Source organism: Lepus europaeus, chromosome 5 (genome assembly GCF_033115175.1).
Source record: "Lepus europaeus isolate LE1 chromosome 5, mLepTim1.pri, whole genome shotgun sequence".
Taxonomy (NCBI): domain Eukaryota; kingdom Metazoa; phylum Chordata; class Mammalia; order Lagomorpha; family Leporidae; genus Lepus; species Lepus europaeus.
This window is the reverse complement of record NC_084831.1, coordinates 125,831,221-125,854,511: the sequence shown is the minus strand read 5'-3', so window position 1 is coordinate 125,854,511 and position 23,291 is coordinate 125,831,221. Positions and strand designations below refer to the sequence as shown.

Here is a 23,291-nt window from a genome sequence, read left to right as displayed (position 1 = left end):
CTCCTCAGCACCAGATGGGTTACCTGGCCTGATAACATGAGGCGATAAACCCTTCACAGCCTTCCTCCAAGGCACACATCCTAGCTCTTCTGCCCGGCCCCAGGTGGGCTCCCCACTCTGATAACACTGAGTAGTAAACTGGGGGAATAATTTTCCTAATTTACACTTAACAAACCCTTTGTCTTGGAGCAGAAGGGAGAGGGGGTAAAGCGAAAGAGTCAGAAGAATTAGGATCCCTTAAAAACCAAAGTAGCTTCCCTGAACCACCGGCCTGGCCTGCCAGGTGTATTCTCTCTATTTAACCACGTAACCTCGCTTTCCCCTAGTCTGAGTGACTGGGATCTCTCTCTCTCTCTCTCTCTCTCTCTCTCTCTCTCTCTCTCTCTCTCTCTCTCTCTCCTTTCCATTCTTACCAATGCCCTATCCACAATAAAACCTTACTACTTTGGAAAAAAAAAAAAACTCATGGAAAATATACAGCCTTTCAGTTCTGTTTTCCCATGAACTTTTTTAAAGCCACCCTTCAAGGCTAATGTCATCTGGCGGCAGAAAGAACCAATGGATTGTTCTGACACGTAGTTTTACAGCTATGGTAACTCACAAGTTGAAAGTTTATAACTAGAACTTCTTTAATTAGAGGAAAAGAAGAAAAACATATTCAGTGATCTATTTCTCAAAACTAGTCTTGTGGACTAGTTTTGACACCTTCAATGAACAAATAATTCCCATATGATTTTAACTTTCCAAGGCATAGAAAACAGTGGGAAGCTTCCAAATTCATTCAACACTATAACATAATACTGATACCAAAGTCTTAGGAGGAGGAGAAAAGTGAGATAACACCAGAGGTTAGCATACTGTTGCCAAATCTATCTGTTTTTATATGGCTCACAGATGAAGAGTAGTTTTTACACTTTTAAATAATTGAAAAATTTTCAAATGAAAAGTAATATTTTGTGACAGGTGAATATTATATGAATTCAAATTCCAGTGCCCATAAATTAAGTTTTATTGGAACGCAGCCAACAACTACTAATTTTTGTCTTGATTATGGCTGCTCTTACCCTCTGTCAGTAGGAGTACTTGCCCAGGGCAGTCTGGCCCTCAATGTTTATGATATTCACTATCTGAGATTTTACAGAAAAAAGTTGCCACAACCCAACCTGATGTAGGTCAATCTCACTTACAAATGTTAAAAATCTTAACCTAAATTTTAGTCAACTGAATCAAGCAATAAATTAAAAGGAAAATGCAATAAGTAAGATTTATCCTCAGAATTTATGCAGAGTCTATCCTCAAAAGATATCTTTCAGAAACCTATTGTAATTTGTGTTCAAGCAAGTTGAAGGCGAGACACAAACACAATCATCTTGATCAATTCTATAAGATATATTTGATAAAATTCAACACCTATGGCTGATTTAAAAATAATTCTTCAGAGCCAGTATTGTGGATTAGCAGGTAAAGTTTCTACCTATGACACCAGCAGCCACATGGGATGCTGCTCCACTTGGGTCTTTTGGAAATAACATGAAAAAAAGACAGCTCTTGAACTGTAAGAGGAGATACCATTCCAAGTTCTTGTCATCACTCACATGGCAGCAAAACTCCAGGGCCTTGATTCTTGAGACCATACCTCCCAATGCAAGAGAGTCCTTCAAGACTCTTGGGATTGCACATCCATTGGAGACACAAGGTAAAAACTAGGAAAGTTTCTCAGAAGCAAATGATATCACAGAAATGGACGACTTTCCCAAGACCAATCATAAACACTTTGTCCCTTTTCCTCTTTTTCCTGGGTGAATTTTCTCACTCTCCAAGCAAGTCAGGTTAATAATTAATGTACATGAGTGAAACTGACACCTTGGGATTTGTTTCAGCCCTTGTCTATATTCTTGCTGCAAAATGGTCTTAACTGGTTGAACTCTTTATTTAGTGGAGCATTAAGCCTTTGATTATAAAGTAAATTTAAAATGTTATCACAAAATTAAAAAATAAACAAATTCGACACCTATGGCTGATTTAAAAATAATTCTTCACAGCCGGTATTGTGGATTAGCGGGTAAAGTTGCTACCTATGACACCAGCATCCCATGTGGCTGCTGGTTCATGCCCTGGCTGCTCTAATAGGAAGCAAATCCTACTGAGAGTTTTGAAATTGTACTCAGTATTGAATAAGAACCAAAAAAAGACAAGTCATCCACTAAAAAAAAACTATTAAAAAACCCAAGGATATGCCTTTTCTTTCTAGTTATTTGATTTTAATGGATTTGGTTCGTGGGGGCTCCTGCTAAGGAGTACACGTTAACCTCTTTGTATTATCCTCCTGACAGTCATCATAATGATCTTGCTGCTGCACTGGGTGCTTCCCAGTGTGTTACGCAGTTGCATGAAGACATCCACTGTGTGACAAATATCTCATTCCAGCTACAGCAACAAAAGCATGAAGAGAACATTTTTAAAAAACCATTCATATAATCAGACATCATGACTTGTGAATTTCTTTTTTATAGAAAGCTTTTATTTAATAAATATAATTTTCATAGGTAAAGCTTTTGGATTATAGCAGTTCTTTCCCCCATACTCAAATCATCCCACCTCCTACTCTCTCTCCCATCCCATTCTTCATTAAGATTCATTTCTTTTTTTTTTCTAATTGTTTTTATATACTGAAGATCAACTCTATACTAAGTAAAAATTTCAACAGTTTGCACCCACACAGACACACAAAGTATAAAGTACTGTTTGAAGACTAATTTTACCATTAATTCTCATAGTACAACACATTAAGGACAGAGATCCTACATGGGGAGTAGGTGCACAGTGACTCCTGCTGCTGATTTAACAACTGACACTCTTATTTATGACATCAGTAATCACCTGAGGCTCTTGTCATGAGATGCCAAGGCTATGGAAGCCTCTTGAGTTCACAAACTCTGTCAGTATTTAGACCAAACAAATCCACATCATGGTAGCAGAGAGTGATGTCAATGCCCACAATTGAATTAATCTGTTAAAACTGAGAGGCGTATCAAAAGGGCAGCATTGTTAAATTAACTCAAAATTGGCCTAAGGCTGCCTTTGTATCCTGAGTACTTACAGAACAAACTGCAACCTAACTTAATAGGTAAACAGACTAAAAGCCTAACTTAACGGTACATTTTTGTAACAAACACAGCCACTATAGCAGCTGAGCTTCAGCCAATTACAGGCTGCCAACTGATCAGATCCTGCCCAAATAAGGCAAATGTCACACTGTAAACAACCCTGCTGTTGCTGTATAGCAGTTCCTTTTTCTGTTCATAAATAATGCCTGCCTCAATCATTGTACCTTCACTGGTTCTGGGTGCTGCCTAACCCATGAATTGTCCTTCACTCAAGTAAACGCTATGAAATTTAATTTGTCTGAAGTTTTTTCTTTTATTATTTCAAAGTTCTACCCTACATGGGATGCATGGAGGACTGGTCTCTCTTCTCACCTGGCTCAGACCCTAGGTGAGGTAGTAACAGGAACCACTATAAGAACTGCACAGATGACACAGATACACAGAATCCTGGCCAAGGGACTGTGGGTGGCAACACACAGCCCAGCTTCTCCCTAAGGAGAAATCAGAGCAAGACTCCGGAAAAATCAACACTCAAAAACATTTGTGCGAGGCAGGCTTTGGGCACAAGACTTAAGACTTCACTTGGGACACCCACCTCCCATGTCGTAGTGCCTGGATTCAAGTCCCAGAGGTGCTTCCAATTCCAGCTTCCTGCTGATGCACACCCAAGGAGGCAGCAGGTCATTGCTCAAGTACTTGAGTCCCTGCTACCCATTTTAGAGATCCACATTGTGTTCCAGGCTCCTGATTCAGCCTGGCCCAGCCCCACAGGTGGGGCATATAGAGAGTAAAAGGGAGGATGGGAGATAACTCTCTCTTTCTCTCTCCCCCTGCTTTTCAAATAAAATAAATAATTTAAAAACAAAAATATCTGAGTATATGGGAGAATTAAGAACGTCACACACAATCCCAGGTACAATGCATGCTCAAAAGAGCCATGTGAAGAACCCAAGTTTCACATTAGGCTGACTCCTAGGATCAGTGGAAGCCCAGATAATTGGTGCAGGACACCTCCAGTGCGAGGCAGTTTGCAAAAACTGAGCATGGTGGCTATTAACAAAAATAACAAATCATACACAGAAATAGAAAAGTACGGTACATTCAAAGCAACAAAATGATTTTTAAGAGATTTATTTATTTGAAAGACAGAGTGACAGAGAAGAACAAGAAGAAGAAGAAAGAAAACGAGAGAGAGAAAGAGACAAAGAGAGCGTTCTTTTCATCCACTGAGTCAGTCCACAAATGACTGTAACAGCCAGGACTGGGCCAAGCTGAAGCCAGGAGCCAAGAACTCTATTTAGGTCCCCCACATGGGTGGCATGGGCCCAAGTCCTCAGGCCAGCTTCCACTGCTTTGCCAGGCACGTTAGCAGGGAACTATATCAGAAGTGGAGCAGCTGGGACTCAAACAGGCCTTCCAATATTAGATGCCAGCTTGGTAGCAGCTTAACCTACTGTGCCCTAATGCCAGTCTTAAAGGAACAAAATAATGACAAAAACTATCTCTAAGGAAGCCCAGAATCCTAATTTCTCAAAGATTTTAAAACTACTCTCTTAAATCCCAGAAAGGAAAACACAAAGAACTAAAGGAAATTGGGAAATAGAGGACTTGAACCACAGTGTAGATGAATTGGATCCAATGGGCAGATAGAGAATATTCTTCCCAACAGCAGTGGAATAGCTATTTTCTCAAGTGCATACGTTAGATCATAAAGTAAGTCTTAATACAGCTTAAAGGGATGAAATTCTGAGTCTTTTTTTATGATCAAAATGTAATTAAGCGGAAAATCAGTAAGAGAGGGATTCTTCGTGAGAGGGAGGAAGTTCTCACTCACCCCTGTGAGAGGAAGGGGAAGTCGCTATAACTGACAGTGGCACCAGCGATGACTGTCTTGAGGTCGCCAGCACCAGTCACCACCGCTGAGAGCATGTTCTGGCTGTTCCTGCCTCTCCCACTTGTCTTCTGCCTGGGCCCAGGTAAATGTCGATGCAAACCCATGTAGCCGCTAGTGCCTCCTTGCTTTTGTGCTGCTTGTTCAGTCTAGATCACCTGTGTACAGCTGTCTGTCTGGCCTTCTGCCAAGGGACCGAGTGGGGCTTACAGTGGTGCCTAACCAACTGCCATCCTCTTTCTGTTTTAAACGCTAAAGGCCCGAGAGGGCACAGAGTGAACAGTTTCAGCTGTGTGTGCACGTAAGGGAAGTGTTTGCCGGGGTACAGGGAACAAGCTTTTCTGAGTCTGTTTGAGGTTTGGGAACAGCATGTTGTGGTAGAAAGAAATATCAGAAAAATGAGTCTTCACACAGTCAGCTGCTAGGCTATTGTGTAACCTTGAGTAGGTTAGTTATCCTTCCCGGGCCTCACTGAGCTCATCTAGAACATTGAAAACCTATCATTCCATGTAGCCAACATTTCTGGGTCCAACGAGAAACACTAGAAAGAGTTCAGGTGCCGAGCGTCTCTTACCTTTTGCTGACTGCGGAAAAAAAAAAAAACAGATCTCCAGATCTCCCTTCCTTTGATGCAAATCAGGGGCTAGCAAGTCCAGCAACACTTTAGAAAGATGTGAGAAAAGAATTGACTAATGACTGATCTAACCTGCTTCTTGTTCCTGCTGTCAGTTAGATAGAGAACATGAAGGTTCACCTCATGTTTGGGAAATTACAAGTGGTTTGTTGAAGGCAAAGTGTAAAGTTCAGCGACAGGAGACATGAGACCAGGCAGAAAAGTGAGCCCAAAGCTAGCCCTGTGGAGTGATAAAAACAACTAACATTCATTGAGTGTTTATTCTAGTTCCGATTTTGGCCAAGGTGCAATTGTCTCACGACAGTTCTATGATTCTACTATTCTTATCCCTGTTATAAATTGAAGAAAGGGTGAAGATAATTTAAATGACTTATCCAAATGTCATCAGCTAGCAAGTGACAAGCTTTTGCCACAGTTCTGAGACACAACGATAGCTAAACAAACATGAGAACAGCACAGAAGAGGGAAGGAACAGAAGCCAGAGATGCCACAGAGGTAGATTCATTTCATCATTCTATAAATATTCATCAAGGACTGAATGCCTGCCACTGTTCTGGGGACATATCATGAGAAAAGCAGGCAAAAATGCCTGCTCTGGGAAGTTAGCATTTTAGAAGGGTATACAGACTACAGACACGATGAGTAAGTAAAAGACTATATAGGACAGTGGCAAATGATAAAAAGGAAGTAAAGCAAACAGGGGAAGAGGGTGCAGAATACGGAGGAGAGGCGGCCAAATTTTGGATGGGAGAGCCAAAGAACGTGACAAAGTTGGGAGGTGGGGAGCAGCCACCGGGAGCAAGGCACTGGGAGTTCCGTTTTGGAATGACTAATTTAAGACGTTGGTGTGATATCCATGAGGAGACTTCCTGAAAGCAGCTAGAAATAGAATGAGGGGTGGGACTGAGGCTGCAGACTTGAAAATCAACAGCATGAAGATTGGAAGTGAACCCAAGGAGAAAAACAGAATGAGGCTAGAACCTTGGGAGGGAGCTATACGATGGAGAAAGAGGCAGAATTCTCTCCCTCAGGAGCTACTTCCTCTCCGGCAACCAGACTGGAGCCTTTGTCTCGCTTTTACCTTCTCGCAAAATTGAAGCAGCCTCTACAATTGAATATTCTGGATGTCTTCCTGGTAAAACGCCTCACCTTCTCCTCATTGCCAAGGGCACTTCTCGTGACGACCCTGTCTGCTTCACAGAGAAGGAAAGCAGGCAGAGGACACTTAAGTAGCTTGCTTCAAGTCACACCGTTATGCGAGGGAGGGGTGCAGAGGGAGAAACAGATGTGTTTGCAGGAGGCAAGTGCAGGTGTTTTTAGGCCCAGAAGGAGAGCCTAGCTCCAGTCTGTGCTCATAACCACTTCACTGTGGGATCTCCAAAAAGTCCAGGAAAAATGCAGTTTAAAAAAAAAGAAAGAAAGAAACTATGCATATATTTTAAACCTGTTTTGAGGCAAAATAAATGAACCTTTTAATTCCATTTTTCCACAAACTTTTTAAACTACCCACATATTATTGTGGTCAAGTGTCCTGGTGTCCTAGAGAAGATGAATGCCATTTGTTCATCCATGTTATTCTTTCTAGAGGGGAATCTGCGAAACAGTAGTGTTCACATAAATTACTTAGGCATCTCATTAAAATGATGGTTCTGGTTCTGGGATGGAGGCTAAGATTCTACAGTTCTAATGAGCTCCCAGGTGACATCAATGTTGCCTGCCCATGGACCACACTTTGAATAACAGCAAGGTTCTAAATCCCATTGGACTTTATTCAGACATCCTGGAGTTGGAGGGAGGACGTGATAAAAGCTAATTTTGTAAGTGTGTTTTCAAGAAGCGGATACAAGTATTCTGAGGCCCAGGTAAATGTAGTGGTTGGAAAGGTAGACAGATTTTTTTTAGGATTTATTTTATTTGAAAGTTACGGGGGTGGGGGGGGGACAGACAGATCTTCCATCCTCCAGTTCACTTCTCAAATGGGCTCAACAGCCAAGGATGGGCTCTCCCACGTGGGTGCAGGTGTCCAAGCACTTAGGCCATCTTCTGCTGCTTTTCCCAGACCACTAGCAGGGAGCTGGATCGGAAGTGGAGCAGCCAGTGGAGCAGGAAGCAACTACCTGCTACACCACGATGCTTGGTCCGGACTGGTTCTTAAATCAAACCGTGCAGGACCCTGGTGCGAGGAGGTTCCGATCTGATAGCTCCACTCCCCTGAGCTCCATTATCTACCTTCAGACGTGTACTGTTGCTCAGAATGGGCATAGAGTGGTTTTACATTTTGTCATCATCCTCAAAGGCACGAGTGTCTCCATGTCCCAGAATCTGCAGTCTGTCCCCAGTGAGACTCCCTGCCTTTCATGCCTCTAGTGTTTGATCCCTCATCCCAGATCTATCTTCAGTTGTTCCTCAATCCACACTCAGACTTCTTAAATCATCATTAAGGTGGGGTTTACATAACATAAACTGATGGTTATAAAGCATACAACTCAATGACATTTAGCGAGTCACAATAGTGTGCAACTGCCTCCTTTGTTATTCTAAGACATTGTAGCACCCCACAAGAAAACCGTGCACCCACTAAGCAGTCACTTCTCATTTCCCCTCTCCTCACTCTCTGGAAAACACCACCCTGCTTGCTGTCTGTGATATTTCATATAAATGTGTTTTGGAAATATCCTGTGTACAAGAATTGTCAACAAAGGTGGAAGAGGCCTAGGGGCTGAAGAAAGAGGCAAAACCCCCAAGATTACAGCAAGTATAACTTATTAAGAGGACTTACAGGCAGAAATGTGGTCTCAGGAAGCCACAAGACCATGGACCGCCCTGCTCCCGGTCAGTGGGAAGGGGTTATATGTTAAGCTAGACAAAAAGCCCACAGCATGTGAACTTTCTCAGAAATACTAACATTCCAGGTATTAGATAAGGGATATTCCAGGGTCAGGCTGGCAAAAAAAAGCATTGTTTGCAAGTTAGGGACTTAGGATGCCAGTTAGAGTCATCTTTGAGCAAGATAGCAGTTACGTCCCAAATAGCTACAGTCCTATTGTTGTGGTTTGGATAATAGTTTAGGTGTCCCACCAAGGCCTATGTGCTGGGAGCTTGGTCCCCAAAATTATGTTAGCAATTAGTAAACTGAAGGTAGAAACTTGATCCAATTACAGTGCCCGGGAGGAGGGCCCGGTGGGAAGTGTTTAGGTATTGAGGACATGTCTGTAGAAGGTAGTTCTTGGGAGAGGGTTGGTTATATAAGCCAAGTTGGGCCTAGCTGTGCACTCTCACTTGCTCACTCTCGCTCTCCTTCCTGTCTCGCTGTACAATCCTCCCTCTACATGTATTCTGCCAAGCTCTGCCCTCATGAGATGCCAGCCTCGCAGGGCCCCCATCTTCGACTATGAGCCCCAAAACCATAAGCCAGAATCAACCCTCTTTCTTCATAAGTAACCTCTTTGGGGTACTTTAGATTTCGTACTGAAAAGCCTGCTTACACACATGTCAAGCTAAATGTCCACAAAATGAAACCATACAATGTGTGACCTTTTGCCTATGACTTCTTTCGCTTAGGATATTGATTTTAAGGTTCGTCCTTGTTGTATCATGGATCAACACTTCATTCCTCTTTATAGCTGAATAATATTCTGTAACATTATGTACCACACATTGTTTATCTGTTAATCTCCTAATTCATGTATGGGCTGTCTTAACCTTTTGGCTTTTGTGAATAGTGTTGCTATGAACATATGTATATTGTTTGGGTACCTGTTTTCAATTCATTTGGGTATATTCCTTAGAAAGAAATTGATGGGCCACATGATAATTCTATGCATAATGTTTTTATAAATCCCAAAATTGTTTTCCACAGTGACTGTACCATTTTAAAGTTCTGCTAGGGTCTTAATTTCTCCGCATCTTCACCAACACTTATTTTCCTTTAAAAAATGCAAGAAAAGTAGATGTGAAGTAGTATCTCATTGTGGTTTTGATTTGCATCTCCTTTTTTTAATATTTATTTTATTTATTTGAAAGACAGAGTTACACAGTTGCAGAAAGGCAGAGGCAGAGAGAGAGAGAGAGAGAGAGAGAGAGAGGTCTTCCATCCACTGGTTCACTCTCCAGATGGCCACAATGGCCGGAGCTGTGCTGATCTGAAACCAGGAGCCAGGAGCTTCTACCAGGTTTCCCAAGTGGGTGCAGGGGCCCAAGGACTTGGGTCATCTTCCACTGCTTTCCCAGACCATAGCAGAGAGCTGGATCAGAAGTGGAGCCGCCGAGACTCGAATGGGCACCCATATGAGATGCCAGCACTGCAGGCGGCAGCTTTACCCACTACACCACCGTGCCAGTCCCTCATCTCCTTATTAACAAATGATTGTGAACATTTTTTCATGTGCTTATTGAGCACTTGGGTATGTTTTATGGAGAAATGTCTATTCAAGTCCTTTGCCCATTTTTAATTGGATTAAGTGTCATTATTGTTGAGTCATAAGATTTCCTTATATTTTCTTGATATTAGACCCTCATCAGACATATGAGTTGAAAATATTTATCCCATACTTTGTGTTTTCACTTTCTATAAATGTCCCTTGATGCACAAAAGTTTTTAATTTTCAAGGAACACAATTTATGTATTTTTATTTTATTACTTATGCTTTTGTTCCCACAGCTAAGAATCCATGGACAAATCCAAGATCATGATTATTTATTCCTATATTTTCTTCTAAGAGTTTCTAGTTTTAGCTCTTATATTTAGAAGTTTGATATACTCACATTAATTTTTGCAAATGGTAAAGGGTAGGGCTATAAGTTCATTTTTTTAAGATTTATTTATTTAAAAGGCAGAATTACAAAATAGGAGTGAGAGAAAAAGAGAGAGAGAATATTTCATTCACTGATTCACTCCTCAAATGGCTGCAATGTCCAGGTCTGGGCCAGGCCAAAGACAGGAGTCTGAAACCCTATCCGGGTCCCCCATGTGGGTGGCAGGGACCCAAGTACTTGGGCCACCCTCTACTGCTTTCCCAGCCACATTAACAGGGAACTGCATCAGAACTGGAGCAGCCAGGACTCAAACAGGCACTCATACAGGATATTGAGAAATTGGTATTGTAGGCTGTGGCTTACCCTTCTGTGCCGTAGCATTGGCCTCTAACTTCATTCTTTTGTATATTGATATTGAGTTGTCTCAGCACCATTTGTTGAAGAGACTATTCTTTCCTTATTAACTGGTCTTGGTACTCTTGTCAAAACTCACTTTGAGGCCGGCGCCACGGCTCAATAAACTAATCCTCCACCTGCGGCACCGGCACACCGGGTTCTAGCTCGGTCGGGGCGCCGGTTCTGTCCCGGTTGCTTCCAGTCCAGCTCTCTGCTGTGGCCTGGGAGTGCACTGGAGGATGGCCCAAGTCCTTGGGCTCTGCACCAGTGTGGGAGACCAGGAAAAGCACCTGGCTCCTGGCTTTGGATCAGCACAGTGCAGCGGCCGCAGCGGCCATTGGGGGATGAACCAACGGAAAAAGGAAGACCTTTCTCTCTGTCTCTCTCTCACTGTCCACTCTGCCTGTAAAAAATAAAAATAAAAAAAAAAGTAAAACTCACTTTGCCACAAATGTGGGTTTATTTCTGGACTCTCAACTGAATTCCATATATATATGGAATCCTGTGGATCCCCATGTAGTACATTATTTTGATTAGCATAGCTGCGTACGTTTTGAAACTGGGAAATGTGAATCTTCCAACTTTGTTTTTCCTTTTTTTTAATGAAAAAAGATTTATTTTATTTATTTGAAAGGCAGAGTTATGGGTGGGGGGAGAGTGGTGGGATGGGGAGAGAGAGATCTTCCATTTTCTGGTTTACTCCCCAAATGGCAGCAATGGCTAGGGCTGGGCCAGGCCAAAGCCAGGAGCCTAGAGCTTCTTCCAGGTCTCCCACTTGGGTGGAGGAGCTCCAGGACTTGGGCCATCCTCCGCTGTTTTCACAGGCTCATTAGCAAGGAGCTGGGTAGGACTCGAACCAGTGCGAATATGGGATACTGGCATTGCAAACAGCCACTTAACCCATTATGCCTCAGTGCTGGCCCCAATATTGGGTTAGTTATTGAAATCTCTCATAATTCCATGTAAATTTGAAGAGTTGTATTTTTGTTTATGAAAAATGTAATTGGCATTTTATGTGCATTGCAGTGAATCTGTAGATTATTGTCAGTATATAAGATTCCTGGCTGTTGTATTAATCTGTATAGTTACCTTTAGCTTTGCTCTATTTTTCTTAATAAGGCATTCAGTTCTAACCCACAATAATTTCATTTGCACCTGAAAGATTTCCTTTAGCAATTCTTATAGTAAAGATCTACTAGCAATGAACTTCATCATCTCTTGTTTATCTGGGAAAGTCTTAATTTCTTCTTTATTTTAAAATTAATTAATTTTTAAATTTTTGAATTAAACACAACTTTGCACATTTTTATGGGACACAGTGTAATATTTATTTCTTCACATAATTGCAACATAATCTAAGCATATCAATTAGCCTTTTCACAAAAAGTTTGTAGAAAATAGAATCAAAATATAAAAACAAAAAAAAATTAGCTTTATTTCTCAACATAAGCTCTGTCAAGTTCAAGGTACTTCTGTAAGTAATGATATCAGCCATTTATTCTGTCCCTAAAGAACTGAAAGAATTTCCTGGGAATTTAAACATGTCAATAAAGTCTCTTTCACATTATTAACTGAAGAAAAATTGGTACTGTTCAAAGATTTTTTTTTTTTTAATTAAGAAGCGGGGCCAGCACTGTGGCACCTGCAGTGCCAGCATCCCATATGGGCACCGATTCAAGACCAGGCTGCTCCACTTCCAATCCAGCTCTCTGCTATGGCCTGGGAAAGCAATAGAAGATGGCCCAAGTCCTTAGGCCCCTGTACCCACATGGAAGACCCGGAGGAAGCTCCTGGATTCTGGCTTCAGATTGGCGCAGCTCCAGCCGTTGCAGCCATTTGGGGAGTGAACCAGCAGATAGAAGACACCTCTCTCTCTCTCTCTCTCTCTCTTTCTCTCTCTCTTTCTGTTTAACTCTGACTTTCAAATAAATAAATCTTTTTTTAAGAAAAATCAAAAGGCAAAAAGAAATCAAAATGAGGCAATGAGGATAGCACCTAATGATTTTCCACTGAAACGCCTAAAAAATTTCCTTTGTTTTATGAGAGGAGTAAGTAGGAGCCATATCATGGTGGAGAAGAACTCTCTGGTGAAGCTTTACTGAGCGTTTTTCTTTTTTATAATACCCATTTTGGTGTTCTTTTTATATTATTCATTCTGGCAGGTGTGAGGTGATATCTTGTGGTTTTGTTTGCATTTCCCAAGTACTTAGTGATATTAAGCATTTTTTCATGTACTTGTTGGCCATTTGTATTTCTTCTTTGGAGAACTCTGTTCATGTCTTTTGCCCATTTCTTAACTGAGTTGATTATTTTTGTTGTTGCTGAGTTCTTTGAGTTTGATACATTCTAGATGTTAATCTTTCGTCAGATGAATAGCTTGAAATAGTTTCTCCCGTGCTATCCCATCGCTTCACTCCATTGATTATTTCATTTACTGTGCAGAAGCTGCTTAGTTTGATATGATCCCATTTGTCTGGTTTTGGTCTTGTTGTCTGTGCTTTCGAGGTCTTATCCATTGGGTGGGTCTGCACCAATGCTGTCAAGGGTTTCCCCTGTTTTCTTCTAGCAATTTTCATAGTTTCTGATCTCCCATTTAGGTCTGTGATCCATGTGCAGTTGATTTTTGTATATGGTTGGGGGGTTAGGGATCTAATTTCATTTCCTACACATGTATTTCCAACTTTGCCAGCACCATTTATTGAAAAGACTGTTCTTGGCACCTTTGTCAAAAGTCAATTGATAGTATGAGGATTAATTTCTGGATTCTCTGAACTGTTCTGTTGATCTACCTGTTGGTTTTTATGACAGTACCATGCTGTTTTAATTACTATAGCTTTGTGGTATGCTTTGAAATCAGGACTTGTGATGCCCCTGGCTTGATGTGTGTGTCTGTATGTATGTGTGCACATGAGTACGCTCAGGATTGCTTTGGCTGTTCGAGATAGTTTGTGGTTCCACATGAATTTTAAGATTATTTCTTCTAAATCTGTAAAGAATGTCATTGATATTTTGACAGGGATTGCATTGAATCTGTAGATTGCTTTTAATAATATATTTTAATTTAATAATATAATTTAATATTTTAATAATATTAATTCTTCCAATCCAAGGGCAAGGAATACCTTTCCATTTTTATGTGTCCTTGATGATGTCTTTTTTAAAAAAGATTTATTTTTTATTTGTTTGAAAGACAGAGTTACAGAGAGAGGCAGAGCGGGGGTGGGTGTCTTCCATCTGCTGGTTCACTCCCCAGATGGCTGCAATGGCCAGAGCTGTGCCAATCTGAAGCCAGGAGCCAGGAGCTTCTTCTGGGTCTCTCACGTGGGTGCAGGGACCCAAGAACTTGGACCATCTTCTACTGCTTTCCCAGGCCGTAGCAGAGAGCTGGATTGGAAGAGGAGCAACCGGGACTAGAACTGGCACCCATATGGGATGCCGGCGCGTCAGGCCAGGGCTTTAACCCGCTGCACCACAACACTGGTCCCTGATGATTTCTTTCATCAGTATTTTATAACTATCATTGTAGAGATCTTTTACTTTTCTTTTGTTAAATTTATTCCTAATTATACAAAAATTAATACTTAATTTTTGAGGTTATTGTGAACAAGATTTCTGTTTTGGTATCTCTTTCAGCAAGATCATTATTGGTGTATTAAATGCTACTGTTTTTTGTATGTTGATTCTATATCCTTCAAATTTACTGAATTTTTCTATCACTTCTAGCAGTTTTTAGTGGTGTGTTTAGGTTCCTACACCTACAAAATCATGTCATCTGTAAACATGAATATCTTTATTTCCTCCTTTCCTATTAATTTCTTTCTCTTCCCTAATTGTTCTTGTTAACAGTTATAATACTATATAGATAAAGGTGGTAAAGTGGATATCCTTGTCTTGTTCCAGATCTGACGGGACATGCTTTAAGCTTTTCCCCATTCAGTATGATACTGGCTGTTGGTTTGTCATATACAGCCTTTATCATTTTGAGGTACGTCTCTTGTACACCCACCTTGCTGAAAGTTTTTATCGTGAAGCAGTGTCGAATCTTATCAAACACTTTCACAGCATCTATTGAGATAATCATATGGTTTTTGTCCTTTGTTCTGTTAATATGATTTATGACATTTGTTGATTTGTGAATGTTGAGCCACCTTAAATATCTGGGATAAATCCCACTTGATCATCATGTATAATTTTTATATAATATTTTGTTAGAATGTTTGCATTCATTTTAATCAATGATGTTGATCTGTAGTTTTCTTTTTTGTGTTGTGTCTTTGGTTGGTTTGGTATCAGAGTAATGCTGGCCCATAGAAAGAACTGGGCAGAGTTCCATCGTTTTTAGTATTTTGAAATAGTTTAAAAGTATTGATGTTAGTTCCTCTTTAAATATTTTGTGGAATTCAGGTATAAAGCCATCAAGTCCTGGACTTTTATTTGTTGGAAGACTTTTAATTCCTGCTTCAATCTTGTTATTGTTATGGGTCTGTTTAGATTTTCTGTATCTTCTTGATTTGATTATGGCAGTTTACATGAACCCAGGAATTTTTCCATTTCTTCAAGTCTTTCCAATTTGTTAGCATATAATTGTTCATAGTAGTCTTATGATTTTGGTACTAGTTATCTGCTTTTTCATCTCAATTTTGTTAATTTGGCTAAAGGTTTATGATTTTATTTACTTTCATTTTGTTGACCTTTTATAATTTTTTTTTTTTTAGTTTCAATTTCATTTCTTTCTGCCTGATTTGTATTATTTCTCACCTCCTGGTAATTTCAGATTTGCCTTTTTCCTGTTTTTTCTAAGTCTTTGAGATGCATCATTAGATTATTTTACATGTATATTTTTAAATATAAGTACTTATTGCTATAAATTTTCCTATTAATAATGCCTTTTCTGGATCCCACAGATTTTGATAAGTTGTGTTTTCATTTTCACTGGTTTCAAGAAATATTTTTAGTTTCTTTTTTTTTTTTATTTTTGACAGGCAGAGTGGACAGTGAGAGAGAGAGAGAGACAGAGAAAAAGGTCTTCCCCTGCCGTTGGTTCACCCTCCAATGGCCCCCGCGGCCGGCGCACCGCGCTGATCCGAAGGCAGGAGCCAGGTGCTTCTCCTAGTCTCCCTTGCGGGTGCAGGGCCCAAGCACTTGGGCCATCCTCCACTGCCTTCCCGGGCCATAGCAGAGAGCTGGACTGGAAGAGGGGCAACCGGGACAGAATCCGGTGCCCTGACCAGGACTAGAACCCGGTGTGCCAGCGCCGCAAGGCGGAGGATTAGCCAATTGAGCCGCGGGGCAGGCCTTAGTTTCCTTTTTATTTTTTTCAATGAACCATTGGTCATTCAGGAGCATGTTGCTCAATTTTTGTCTATTTGTAAATTTTCTATTGTTTTTATCGTTGCTTGTTAGTTTTATTCCCTTCTGGAATGGTATGATTTCAATTTTTTAGTTACTAGGATTTGGTGACCTAATACATGATCTATCCTAGAAAATGTCCTACAAGCTGATGAGAAGAATGTGAATTCTGTAGCTGTTGAGGGAAATGTTTTATAAATGTCTGTTAGGTCTATTTGCTCCATAGTATGATTCAATTCTGATATATCTTTGTTGGTGTTCTCTCTGGATGATCTGTCCATTGATGACAGTGAGGTGTTGAAGTCTCCACAGCATTATTGTGTTGGAAACTCTCTCTTTAGGTCTAATAATATTTGCTTTATATTTTTCAGTGGTCTGCTGGGTGCATATATAATTATGATTGCCATATCTTCTTGCTGAATCTATCACCTTAACAATATATGATGTTCTTTTTTGTGTCTTTTTCCAGGTTTTAATCTAAAGTCTCTTTTACCTGATATAAATATAGTTACTCCAGCTTGGTTTTTTTTATTTTAAAGCTTTTATTTAATGAATATAAATTTCCAAAGTACAGTTTGTGGATTACAATGGCTTCCCCACCCCATTACTTCCCTCCCACCCACAACCCTCCCCTTTCCCGCTCCCTCTCCTCTTCCATTCACATCAAGATTCATTTTCAATTCTCTTTATATACAGAAAATCAGTTTAGTATATATTAAGTAAAGATTTCAACAGTTTGCCCTCACATAGCAACACTAAGTGAAAAATACTGTTGAAGTACTAGTTATAGCATTAAATCACAGTGTACAGCACATTAATGACAGAGATCCTACATGATATTTTTTTAAAAATTGATTAATTTTCTATGCAATTTTTAATTTAACGCCAAGTTTTTTTTTTTTTTCATTTTCAGTTATCTTTATATACAGGAGATTGATTCAGTATATACTAAGTAAAGATTTCATCAGTTTGCACCCACACAGAAACACAAAGTGTAAAAATACTGTTTCAGTACTAGTTATAGCATTACTTCACATTGGACAACCCATTAAGGACAGATCCCACATGAGACGTAAGTACACAGTGACTCCTGATATTGATTTAACAATTTAACACACTTGTTTATGGCGTCAGTAATTTCCCTAGGCTCTAGTCATCAGTTGCCGAGGCTATGGAAGCCTTTAGGGTTTGCTGACTTCGATCTTATTCCCGCAGGGTCATAGTCAAAGTGGAAGTTCTCTCCTCCCTTCAGAGAAAGGTACCTCCTACTTTGATGGCCCCATTCTTTCGACTGGGATCTCACTCGCTGAGATGTTTCATTTAGGTCTTCTTTTTTTTTTTTTGCCAGAGTGTCTTGGCTTTCCATGCCTAAAATACTCTCATGGGCTCTTGAGCCAGATCCGAATGTCTTAAGGGCTGATTGTGAGGCCAGAGTGCTGTTTAGGACATCTGCCATTCTATGAGTCTGCTGTGTCTCCCACTTCCCATGTTGGATCGTTCTCTCCCTTTTTGATTCTATCAGTTAGTATTAGTAGACTCTGGTCTTGTTTGTGTGATCCCTTTGACTCTTAGACCTATCAGCGTGATCAATTGTGAACTGAAATTGATCACATGGACTAGTGAGATGGCATTGGTACATGCCACCTTGATGGAATTGTATTGGAATCCCCTGGCACGTTTCTAACTCCATCATTTGGGGCAAGTCCGATTGACTCCAGCTTGTTCTTAATTTCCATTTGCATGATATATCTTTTTCCAACCTTTCACTTTCAGTCTATGGGTATCTTTTCCTGTGAAGTGAATTTCCAGTAGGCAGCATATAGTCAGATCATGATTTTTTAATCCATGTATCCAAGTTATATATTTTGACTGGGTAATTTAGTCTATTAACATTCAAGTTTAACAATTATAGACAAGAGAGCCAATGTTGTGGTGTAGTGGATAAAGCTGCTGCCTATGATGCTGGCATCCCATAGGAGCACCAGTTCAAGAGCCGGCTACTCCACTTCTGATCCAGCTCCCTGCTAATGGCCTGAGAAAGCAGCAGAAGATGGCCCAAGTGGTTGGACCCCTGCAACCCACGTGGGAGATTAGAAGAGGCTCCTGGCACCTAGCTTCAGCCTGGCCTATTCCTGGCCATTGCAGCCATCATAGGAGTGAACCAGTGAGTGGAAGATCTCTTTCTCTCCTGCCTCTCTGTAACTTTGACTTCCAAATAAATAAATAAATAAATTTTCTAAAAAATAATAGGTAAGAACCAACTCTTAGTCATTTTGTTGCTTGGTTACTGATTGTATCTGCTTTGTTAGTAAACTTTGTACTGTCAAGTGTTTTCATGACGGTTAGTTCTAATTTAATACCCCCTTCAGAATTTCCTGTTAGGTTGTCTGCTGGTGATGAAGTCTCTCAGTTTTTGCTTACAGGAAGTATTTTATTTCTCCTCACTTCTAAAGGATAGCTTCACTGGATATGATCTTTTTCATTGGAATTTTTTTCTTCCAAGACTTGAATATATCATCCCACTCTCTTCTGGCCTGTAATGTGTCTGCTCAGAAGTTTGTTGTTAGTCTAAGGGCTCTTTCTTTATATGTGATCTGATATTTTAATCTCACTAGCTTTCATAATCTCACCTTGTCCTTAATGTTTGACCACTTCATTATAATATGCCTTGGAGAAGGTCTTTTTTTTTTTTTTTTCTTATTGAGTCTGCTTGGGGTCCTTTGAGCTTTCAGTATCTGAATATTTATATTTCTTTCAAGACTTGGGAAGTTTTCGACTATTATTTCATTCAGTAGGTTCCCAGAGCCCTTTTCCTTCCCCTTTCCTTCATGTATTTCTATACTATAATATAATATATATATAATATATAATATAATATATATGTATTTCTATAGTATAGTATTTCTATAGTATAAATATTTACCTACTTAATTATACCTCATATGTCTCATAGGCTTTCTTCATTCTTGTACTGTTCTTTTCTCTTTATTTTTGTCTGACTGGGTTATTTCAAAAGTCTTATCCTCAATATGAGAAATTCTTTCTTCTATTTGGTCTATTCTGCTATTGAAGCTCTAAAATGTACTTTTTTATTTCATTGTTGACAATTTCAAATTCAAAATTTCTTTTTGGTTCTTTTCAATGATGTCTATCTACCTGCTGAATTTCTCATTCATATCATGCATTGTTTTCCTCATTCCTTTAAACTTGCTGTCTGTATTCTCTTGCATCTCATTGAATTTCCTTAGAATAATCATTTTTAATTCTTGTCAAGCATTACATAGATGTCCTTCAAATAGGGATCTATTTCTGGAGAACCATTGTATTCTTTTGGAGGTGTCATGCTTCCTTGCTTCTTCATTTTTCCTGTGTTCCTACACTGACATCTGAACATCTGATGTAATAGTTCTTCTTTTTTGTGGAGTAGACTTCACTGTAACAGACTTCTTTGTCTATATGGAATGCAAGTGTTACTTGAGCTGTTACTTTGGTATTGGTTCTAAGTGAGCCCAGAAGTGTAAATTCTGAGTTATTTCTTCATCTATATAAGCGTCAGCAGTGTCTATGTCAGAATTGTATAGTCTGCAATTCATGGAAGTAGTAGTATGATTTGCAGTGGTGGACATGAGCTTCCAAAGGTGTGTGTCTTCAGTCCCCAGAGAGTTGGATGTCAGTTACACTAGGTTTTGTGATTGATAGTTGTATCCATATTCTTAGTATTGTGGGACGAAGAGGTAGCTGTCCCTTTGTCCTACCAGGGTAGCCTGAGTGATGCTGGGGCTTGTGGCATTAACAACTATGGCCCAGGGATTGTGGAATGTGCATTGGACCTTTGCCAAGTCCTTCCATGTGGGTGTGACTGATTCTGGGACTTAAAGCACCAAAACTCAAGCCTCAGCACTGGTGGATGTTAAGGGGACCATGCACCTGCTCTTCAGAGTGAATACAGATTATGCTTGGAATTGTGCAGTGGCAGATATGGGTCTGGAGTAGTGGAATGCAGGTAGATTTTTCCCTTGCCCTACAGGATAGGTTCCAGTGACTAAGGAATAGTCACAATCCTGAGCTTCAGGATGCAATGGGGTTCTTATCAAGTCTCACAGAGCAAGTGTCAGTTAAGCAGAAGAATGCAGACATTATGTTAAGTATAAGTGTGAGTCACTGGGGAGGTGGTAGCATCAATAGCAACAGTGCTATAGCTACAGAGCACAAAGAGGACTGCCCCCAATTCTCAAAGGGCACCTAAGGGTGGCACTGGGGCATGTACCCTTACCACCCAGCATTCTGTGCTCTGACTTGCAGAAAGATGCTGCCTCTGGTCTGGTGGTCTGGGATGTATATAGACTGCTGCTGTTATTGAGTACCCAGAAGCCAACGGGAATTTCCCTAGATTGCACTGAGTGAGTGACCATAGCTTTGGGGCTTATGCCCCAAAATCTTGCAGCTGCAGAATTCTAAGGGAACCTCTCTCTGTTAAGGAAAGCACCCTCACTCTGGTTCGTGGGCTTCTGATAGTGACAGGGCTGCTTGCTGTCCCCTTTTCCCAGCATCATAGCATCCCCTAGCCACAGAGCCAGAGTAGGTACTGCAGTATGCTTTGTTCCCTTTCTCTGCTGGCTTTCAAACTCTCCGTGCTATTTGGAGTTCCCATCACTTCTTTACTAACATTTCCCTCTCAGTCAGTCTCCTGGAAATATGATACTTCCTTTGTTGTTCTAGAAATGTGCGGCTGAGGGAAGGGCAGCTTCCTCTCTATTTAACCATCTTGTTCTCTCTCCAGGCTTCATCTTCAATATCATTTCATCCCTTTCGAAATGAGTTATTCATACCTATTTGTAAGCTGCTGATTTATTCATCCCTGTAAGCTTTTCATAAAGCATCAATGACTTCATCGTAAATGTTAAGTTCATTCTTGCTTCAATTTTAGCAGAATTTATGTTGCTCCAAAATGGGAGCTTTTCAAAGTGATACCCTTCTTCATGCAACAAACTAGATCCTGTTCAGACATGCTAAAACAAGTTCATATGGAGTTCATTACTGCCCCCAAAATTCTGAAATCCAAGCATAGGTTTTTCATAATATACATTTTCCATGAAGTTTTTGAGAAGCCCTTATGTAGTTTTTGCCAGACATAGAATTCTTGATTGGTAGTGATTTTTTTTTTTCTTCAGGATCTTAAATGTGGCATCCCACTGCTTTCTCACATCCATGAGTCTCCTGAGAAATTGCTGATAGTTTTATTGAGGACCATTTCCATGTGACAATTTGCTTTGTCTTGCTGCATTTTAGATACTCTCTTTGATTTTGCATTTCAACACTTCGATTATAAAGTGTTTTCTTAGGGATTTCTTTGTGATTATCCTTCTTGATGATCATTAACCCTCTTGTATATATAAATGCATGTCTTTTATCAAATTTATGTGGTTTGGCCACTATTTCTTTAATTTTTTTTCCTTTCTCTCCCTTCTCATCTTTTGGATTCCCATTATGCATATGTTGGTAAGTTTGATGGTCTCCCACATATTTCTTATACTCTGTACATTTTTCCTCACCCTTTTTCCTTTCTGTTCCTCAGACTGGAAACTTTCAATTGACTTAGCTTTAAATTAGCAGATTCTTTCTTTTGCCTACTTAAATCTGCTATATAAATATTCTAGTGAATCTTTATTTCAGTTATATTTGCCTCTAATATTTTCATTTATTTCTTTGTTATAATTTCTATATTTAATATTCTCATTTTGTGCATATATTTTCCTCTAGTTCTTTGTCAATGGTTTCCTTCAGTATTTTGAGTATATTTAAGACAGTTGATTTAAAGTTTTTGTCTAGTACATTTAACACCAGTGCTTTCTCAGATAATTGCTCTTACAAATGGGTCAAGTTTTTTTATTTCTTCAGGTGATCTCTATTTTCCTGTTGTTAAGATCTGTATGTTTTGTATATTATAATATGTTAAATCTGAAAATCAAATTTTCCCTTATTCTCAGTGTTTGTTTTTGTTGTTTGCTCTAGTTTGCAGTTCTTGTTTGCCTAGTGGCTTTTCTAAACTATTTTTTAAAATATTGTATTCTTTTGTCACTTGTGGTCTGTAAAGTCTCTTTTTCTTTAGCTTATGGCCAGCTAATGCTTTGACAGATATATTTCTTTGAATATTGGAAGCAAGAACAAAAACCTTATCTCTTTCTTTGCTCACTCTATGTGTGTGTTCATGTGTGTGTGCACCTCTGTGGAGGAATGGTCATGGAACTACTTACTGTGCCATTTTCACTGACATCATTCACCCTCAGACTTTTGGCCAGCAATGTCCACAAAGTAGTCAATATTTCCCTGCAACATCCTCCATTTGATGCCATATTTAGCTCTTCCACCATGCTCATTGCTGTTATTAAGCCCACACACCTCCTTTCTCTCTTCTAGGGCTACATATGCTAGCATCATCAGGGAAATATACAATTCTATATAAATTCTACAAACGATGCCTGTCAACCAACCATGGCCAGGTCCTCCTCAGTACCTCCACACTTATCTAACGATCTTTTCCATTTCCCTAATAGATTCCTCACAGTAACCTCTAATCCCAGTCCACCTGAGTTCCCTGGACTAGATTCTGAGAAATGAAGAGCTGACTAAGACAGAAGCACACCATTCAAAGGATGAAATGTGGAAACAAATGTAGCTCATGTTTCCACTGGTTTGACATCCTTACCAGGGTATAAATCAGGACCTCAGCATCATTCCCAAGCTCTAATTGGTCCTCCAGTGAATTTTGAGGTCCCCTAATGGATAGTTATGCCTATAGGTCCCCAAAGCAGCGTGCCAGCTGCAGCCACCGTGAGTTATCTTTCCAATTCTTAGTCTCCTCTTCTGGTTCTAGCCCTCTAGTTCCACCTACATTCCCAGCAGGCAGATGGATGCCCTGCCAACCCCAAGAACATCAATGTCCTTGCCAAGGGTGCTGACCCAAGGTGCTCCCAAGCACCAATGCTGAGCCCAGGAAGAGCAGATGAAAAAAGCTCCTTATGCCCTCTGGGCCATTCCACATCATCTAAGGCATTTTGAGCATTTCAGTAGCTTCTGAGCTTAACCTTCCTCAAGCATATTGGCTCAAATCTAGTTTTGTCATTCTTGTTACTTCACTTTAGACCTTCAGGGAGCCTCT

At 40.0% G+C, this 23,291-nt stretch overlaps 1 protein-coding gene across 1 annotated transcript in view; it reads left to right on the top strand.

Moving 5' to 3' along the window:
* Positions 1-7,762: 7,762 nt before the first annotated feature.
* SLAMF6 (SLAM family member 6) overlaps positions 7,763-23,291 on the top strand; it is a 39,776-nt gene continuing 24,247 nt past the window's right edge. Inside the window, exon 1 of the mRNA XM_062190186.1 lies at positions 7,763-7,970. Within this exon, the coding sequence (XP_062046170.1) occupies positions 7,763-7,970 (208 nt within the window). The remainder of the gene's footprint in view (positions 7,971-23,291) is intronic.